The 7,523-nt window shown below is 41.9% G+C and overlaps 1 protein-coding gene across 3 annotated transcripts; it reads left to right on the top strand.

Moving 5' to 3' along the window:
• The first annotated feature begins 311 nt into the window (after positions 1–311).
• Positions 312–6,863, top strand: tmem79a (transmembrane protein 79a). 3 transcript variants are annotated; one of them, XM_087786644.1, is made up of 6 exons: positions 312–468; positions 636–681; positions 1,633–2,177; positions 2,648–2,842; positions 2,907–3,129; positions 3,243–6,863. In XM_087786644.1, the coding sequence occupies exons 3-6, from the start codon at positions 1,661–1,663 to the stop codon at positions 3,433–3,435; spliced, it is 1,128 nt and encodes a 375-aa protein (XP_087642770.1). In that variant the 5' UTR covers positions 312–468; positions 636–681; positions 1,633–1,660; the 3' UTR covers positions 3,436–6,863. The 3 variants fall into 3 exon arrangements, with proteins under 3 accessions (XP_087642770.1, XP_087642772.1, XP_087642771.1); XM_087786646.1 differs by having other exon boundaries at positions 315–468; positions 1,633–2,171; XM_087786645.1 differs by having other exon boundaries at positions 423–559.
• Positions 6,864–7,523: the final 660 nt, after the last annotated feature.

The raw sequence follows: 7,523 nt of genomic DNA, 5'->3' as shown, positions 1-7,523 counted from the left end.
GCCTCTAAGGAGAGTGAAACGGAATATACGTAGGTGACGTCATCATCAGTGGTCTCCGAGAACAAAGCCACTAGAGGGAGCCAGAGAGGCGCCAAAGAGAAAAAGGTCGTTCAGTTAAACTAACAAAACATAACTAGTTTTTAAGAACCAGTCCAACATATTGAGATTTACTGTAACGTGTTGATTTTTTTTTTAGAATGAAGAAAATGATTGAGAAGTTACTTATGTTATAACAAATCTTCCATCTGGCCATGATGGATGAATAGTTGCCAAAACAAAAAGTGTCTAAATTGTAATCCAAAAAGTTTAGTTTGAGAGCTGGATGACGTCGAAAAGCATTGAGCGTGATGACGTCACGGACAGTACGCAGCGTCGAGCGAAGTCGTCCCGCCGGTCCAGCCGCTCCAGGTGAGCACGGATCCGGAAATCTAAAACTTTCGAGGCCTCTGGAGAGAGTTTCGCCCGCTGGTGAGTTTTTTATTTCTATTTTCGTTTGTCGCAAAAAGTCCAGCCATAGACGAGTCACAGTAAAGTTGTGAGGCGAGCGAACACCTGTCAGGTGTGTTGAGTCAAACACGTCCTGGAAACACAACTTTGAATTCCTCTCGTTGACTCGTGTTTGTTTGTTTATTCAGTTCCCGAACTTTGACTGTCGGCCCGAACACGTTCTCTGTTGACGAGGTAAGACAATAAAACTACACCTGCTCAGAAGATCCGTCTTATTATGACGTACAGTCATTAAACTCTGAACTATGGTTTATTTTTAAGACGTTTAAACCTTTTACGACCATGTTTCTGGGAGTGACTGTGTTGAGGTGTGGTTGGAATAATAGTTAGTAATAGTTGTTTTCTGCCTTCAAAACAATATTGTTTCCTCCAGACTTGAGCAACCACTGTCTTTATCAAATAGTCGTGAGTCAAACTAGGAATGTAAGAATGTTTCATGCGTCACTCGGTTCATGATATTTTAAATTGATTTATTAATCATCATCTGTTTATTCACGGAAACATTAAAACGTTATTATCATTTTTATTTCCTTAATGCATTTATTTCATTAGTCACATTATATTTAATGATACACACCATTAATTTTCATATAATTCCTATCGTTTATTTATATTAACCTTGTTTAAAACACATGTATCCCATAATAAATAGTTCATTTATTTAATATATACTGTACATACTTATTATGTTTTTATTTTTTAATAATTATACCCATACAAATGATAAAAGTATATACTTTATTGAGTATTGTTTTGATTGTTTAAGCGCTTTTTGACCCTGGTCTGGAAAAGCGCTATACCAGTAAAAATGACTTACTTACTTACTTACACTTTAGTTAAATACAAGTAAATAATATCCATGAAATAGGTTAGAAAACAAAGATGACACTAAATGTATAAATTAAAGAAAATCAATGGTCAAATGAAAGAAACATCTATTTGCAGAAACGATAAAAACAAGTGTTATTAACGAGTATATATAATAGTTATATTACACATTTGTGTTTCTGCTGAGGATCAATGTATATTTGTCGTGAGGCAGCAGAGAATCAAAGATTATCGATCAGGCTGCGACACGCCTTCCATAAACGCAGCACTTTGACCCAGAAACTCTCCCCTTCACAGGAAGTAAAATGAAGGTGTGAACGGAGAGATGGATCCTTCACCTGCTGCGAAGACACGGACCGGGGGAGGGAGGGAGGACGAGGAGGAACTGTATGAAGCTCCAGACGAGGAAGAGATGAGCGTCTCGGCTCACCTGGAGGCCGCGACCCTGCCCTGGCCCGGAGACAAACACCTGCTGAAGAGCGAGGAGGCCGAGGACGGAGGAGGAGAGAGGGATGACAGGAAGAGCCGCTGGAGGGAGAGCATGCCGGAGGTAGAGAAGTGGAGGGACGAGGTGATCCAGGTGGAGCGCCAAAAAGATGGCTCTCTGGCCGACGATGAAGAAGAGGAAGAGGAGGAGGAAGAAGAGGAGGAGGAGGAGAAGTCCTACTGGACGAAGTCGGCGATGAACTTCACACCTCAGGTCACCATCGTGCGTCGCAGAAGCGAAGATCCTCCGGAGGAGAGTCGGCTGCTCATCGAGAAGGAGCCTCAGCTGGAGCCGCTCAGCAGGGGGTACCAGCTGGACCCCGGCGTGGTCCAAGAAGACGACAAGTACTGTGAGTGCTGAGTGTATGTATGTGTGTGCACACAACACACACGCTTGTTCTTCAACAAACTTTGAGTGTCGCATCTTGATATTGACTTGTGTTTTGACCTTCTTTAAAAAAATATATATATAAAATGGGAAAAAATGTATATTTAATTTTCTTTTATGTCTAGTAAATGTATCTTTTTTTGTGTGAAAGGCTGTACATGCAACTTTTATACATTTATAAACCAGATAAAGTAACAGTAAACTATTTTCTAGGTAATACTATTATAATACTTTTCCAAAAGTATTGAAGGATCGCTCTAAATAAACACAACAAAGGCTTCAATAATTTTGACATAACCACACTAAGATAAACAAAAACAACATGATAATAACATTTTCAAAGGAGCATCATCTCTTCACTTAATATCTTTAGGCAAAAAAAAGCATCAAGAATCGCCCCCTGCTGTACATGACGTGACACTGCATTTGTTTCCGCAGACTACTGCGGGTCGTTGTGCAGCGAGAAAGTCCGAGTCTGTCTGTCGACGGCGGCCTCCGCGGTTCTGTTCCCGCTCCTGGTGTGGGGGGGTTTCACCCTGCTGCCCTTCGACGCCCCTCTGCTCCACAGCGCCCCCCTCAGGGTGCTCTACGCGCTGCGCTGCTCCTTCTTCGCCGTCATCCCCGTCCTGCTCGGTAACGCCTGACTCCGCCTCTCTCTGACTCCGCCTCTCTCTGACTCCGCCTCTCTCTCTGACAGGTGTGCTGGTCCTGGGCGTGGCCCGGCTGCGCCACTGCAACATGCTGCCGCTCTACCAGAACACGCAGCCCAAAAAGGAAGTGCTGGTGCACTGGCACTACGTGAACGAGTCGGTCAACCTCTTCCTCCTGTACTTCCTGCAGCTGGCCGTCATGGCGTCCTACCTCAGCCACGACCTGCTGAAGCTGGTCCCGCTGCTGACCATCCTCTTCGCCTTCGGCAGGTCGGTCCAGTTCAGAGAGCAGAACATCTTTATCGTCATAGTTTGTGGCCTCCATTAACGTGTGTGTGTGTGTGTGTGTGTGTGTGTGTGTGTGTGTGTGTGTGTGTGTTCAGGCTGATCTACTGGCTGTGCTTGTGTCTGGGCAGCAGCATCCGAGGCCTCGGCTTCGGCTTCTCCTACTTCCCCATCCTGGTCATGCTGGGCCTCAACCTCTACTACATCTGCACGGTTCAGGGGCAGGACGTCGTGTTCGACGTGCCCCCCCGCCCCACGCTCCCCTCTCCCCGCCTGCGCTGGTGGTGGTAGAACCTCGAGAACTTTGAACAAAATCCTGGAAACTATGCAGCGATGATGACGACGACGATGATTTTTGTTTTTATACAGACGATCCTTTATTACTACGAATGCTTTTTGTTTTCCTCTCCGTGCGTGTCCTCCACCTGCTGGTGGCGCTATTTAGTAAAGTTGATGTGAAATCAGAATTATTTAAAGATGTGTGCGAGGCTTCATGAAGCGTCATTTTCCCAGTGCTCAGCAGGGGGCAGCACTTTGACAACTGAAGTTTTTCTTTTTTTAAACGTTCTTAATTAATTTGTTTACAGACTTGATCAAACGTCATTATGCGTGTTAAGATTATTTATCCTTTTATGTTCGATCTAAAAACACAATAAACAACTATGAAGATCGATATTTAGTGGTTTATAGACAAGTACTTTCTATACCATTTTGTGTTCTTGTTCTGACCAAAGCGCTCCACCAGAGGGCGCCATCCTCCATCCGCCTGCAGCAATGGTGGGCTATTAAGTTTTCTCAGGGGCCACAATTGATACAGTGGCAGTTGTGAGGGGCCATGAAGTAAATGTAAAATCAAGTTATAAAAATCAACCAGAGTTATTTGTTTCGTTATGAGTATTTTATTATCTGATGGGAAATGACTATTATTAAAAAAAAAAAAAAAATTAAGTTAACTTCAATCTTTTTGAGGAGCAATAAACAAAAATGACAAGTTGAGAAAACAAAATTAGCCATATTTAGAGACTAGTAATGGATTAAAAGAACTCAATAAAATATTAGTTTCTACATTATTGTTGACCTCATAAGGGCCTCATAAAACATTCAAAGGGCCATGAGTCTGATCTACAGTTTTAGAATTCTCCTGATCCTAATTTTATATCTTAAAATCAAGATTTACCAGGTTTAATAAATGTAGTGACCGCTTGTTAGATGTAATGAAACTTCATGAAGCTCCATCTTTGGAGCTCAGTTTGTGGCACTCAGTTTAAAATCATGTGAGGTTTTATTAAAACAGTTTTTCAAAGTTGCCACCTTCATAGGTGCCCTTCAGTTTTCCCTCACAACGAGGCTTCATGAAGCGTCACATGCTCGTGGAAAGCACGTGAACACGAGGAAAGAAGAGACTCGAGCGTCGGTCGGCCATGTTTGTCCACAATAAAGAGGCGTTTCATTTCACTCGTTTGTCATTTAATATATAAAATACGGTAAAACATACGCAAAAAGGAGAAGGTTTCAAGGGACTTGGATACTTTGGTACAACAAACACTTTTTTTGTAAAAGCGGTATAGAATTTCAATAACATATCAGTGCATACTTTGTATATGAAAATATACACAAACTGTATATCATTCTCAAAAACAACAAAACATCTTTACAACAAAACCCAAAGCAGACTAGCTCAACACAATATATTAGCTATAAATTTCCTCTTTAGTATTTCATATGCTACATTATTCTGAGTTTGTGATGCACGTGGTTCGTCGTTACCGAGCGCTAGGAAGGTTCCCTCCTCACATGCATCTACACTTGTCAAATCCATGATGGTTCCTGTTTTATAAATATATTCTATATTTAAAATTGCAGCATTTAACTGGTGTTTCCTTCATTTCCATTGCGAATACCACAAAATCGTGCAATTTTCAGCAAGTTGTTCCAAACAAAAAAGGAAACCAGCGACTATGTTTATGGTGGTGTAAAAAGAAGACTGTTGGCTGTCCACACTCAGAGCAGTTTAAAAAAAAAATCCAAAAACATCATCAGAAGAGACAATGGAACTGTCACCAGCACAAAGTAATTCAAAAATAGTAAAACTCTAAAGAACATTGTTCACAACAAGAAACAGGGTGCATTTCTCATATCGATTGTCATGTGACTACACTGCTGGATTGACAGAACTCTTCCCGCGCGTGAAGGAAGCAGAAGCCGAGCGCGGCGGCGGCGTCACGTTGTAGCCGATCATCTGCACCCGGCGAATTCGTTTGAAGAGGAAAAAAAATGGACATGAAAAATGGGATTTTTTACTAATTCTGGACTTGGTTTCTGAAGTTTGTTGAACGAGTGAATGATTTGTGGGCGAAGAGATAATGTGACAATGAGCTTCAACCATTAGCCTGTCCAGCTAGCTAAACTATGCTTTAAACCATTAGCACATCCTTATTAACTGATGCTCCAGTAGCTAGCATGTCCAGCTGGTAGCTTAATTCTTCAACCGTGAGAATGTCAAGCACACTAATCCAATGCGTCGAACATGAGCGAGTCCAGCTAGCTAAATCTAAAAGTACGCTTCGCTAGCTAGCTAATTTATGCCTCAGCGGCTAACATGTTCAGCTAGTAACTAGTTTCTTCATGAGCGTGTTCTGCTCGATAACCAATGCTTGAAACATGTAATCCTTTTAGTTAGCTACTCATTTACGCAGTAGGAGCTAGCAAAACGTACTAGTACAGTCAGTAGTTAGCGTATTCTATTGGGCGAGTTTAGCATCACAAGCTTAGCATGACATCTGCACCATTCGTTTATTTTTCAATTTTAGATACTTAGATGTTGTGTCAAACATTAGCATGCTTCGCTAACGATTAGCATGTCAATGAACACGAGTTTAAGAAACCATTCATTTTTCTTTTTGTCTGAAAATATTGAATCAACAGTTATAGACTGTGCTGAAAGACCCAAATCAGTTTTGATCAAAAACCAAACTAGCCGCTAGCTGGACTCGTGTGAGGAACACAGAACATGTCGCTCGTCAACGTGAAGCCTACAAAGCGAAAACTATAATCTTAAGAATGAAATAACAGTCTGTTCTTGCGGGTTCTTTCTCGCAGGATTTTTCCATTTGCAGAGAGTTCTTGTACAATTAAAGGCCGGCTAGCTCAGCCGCCGTTAGCTTCGCTAGCTACAGCGGGTAAAAAGGACGAGCTGCAGTGTATGCCAGCAAAAATTGAAAAAGTGAGAAGCGTGCCGTTGTCCATCAAAGTCGGTAAAAACGTTTCACAACAACTGTAAACTCTATAGTTAGCAAATGTGAGATTATAAGTTCGCTAAAAGGAGCCAATGTGAGATTCTTAACACTAGCGACCGAGTGGTGGCGTCACTGCGCCACGTTTGTTTACGAGAGAATACAAACATCATCAAGGATATAAAGGTCAATTTCTATTTGTAGACTAGAGAACTTGTGAACACACACTCGTATACACACACTTGTAAATAAACACATTTGTACTAAAAACACCGACACAGCACTTATTAGCCAATTTCAACGTGTAAACAGGTGAAATCTGTCGCTCGTCTGTGGGTCGTGCCGGGTCGTGATTTAAACTTTGATCGTGGGGTTCTTTTTTTTTTTTTTTCGTTTTCTTCTTCTTTTTTTTATCAAAGTGTGGCAAGAGAATATGATGACACCACAACCAAGCAGGCCTCTGTGAGTGAGAAAGTGCACACACCATCAACACGAGCATAAAATATTTGTACTGAAACATGTCGGCCGTCACCGCGGCGCCCGGCTAAACCCCTGCACTGAAACAAATTCACACTCGTATAATGCAAAAAAGATCCACTGAGAATCAACACATTGCTTGTTTTTAGGGATACCTAGCAAAGTCTATGCAAATATATTCATATGTACATACACGCGGTTGAAGCTACTGAAGCGGTAGAAATATAGAAAATGTCTTTACCGTTTTGGAAACACCGCAAAGAGAGAAGGAGAAGTAGAGAGCACTAGCGAGGACATCAAAGCTTCTGTGTAAGGTGTGATTTTTATACAAAGTTCCTACTCGTGGACGACTAACAGACCTTTAAAACCCATGTTTAAAATACCAACAGATAAAGAACAACCAAATACGACCCCCTCCCTCCCTCCCCCCCCAATAACAGCCACTATAGGCTCACAAAATATTTAAGTTGGATGGAATCTACTGAAGCAGAGTCTCTGTGATAGTCGACCCGTTTGCTTTAACCGCTCGGACTGTTGCTGATGCCGTCGAACTGCACACATCGAAGCAAGAAAACTTCAGGGGAAAAAGGGTGCGTACCATTTGTATTCTTGCCCTGGTTTGTTTTGAGTCAATGGAGGAATTATTTCAAAATTTGTCTGTCTCGCAGC

This window comes from Callionymus lyra, chromosome 3, assembly GCF_982586985.1.
Source record: "Callionymus lyra chromosome 3, fCalLyr1.hap1.1, whole genome shotgun sequence".
NCBI lineage: Eukaryota > Metazoa > Chordata > Actinopteri > Syngnathiformes > Callionymidae > Callionymus > Callionymus lyra.
The sequence above is the reverse complement of the archived record's forward strand: the minus strand, read 5'-3'. Positions and strand labels throughout refer to the sequence as shown.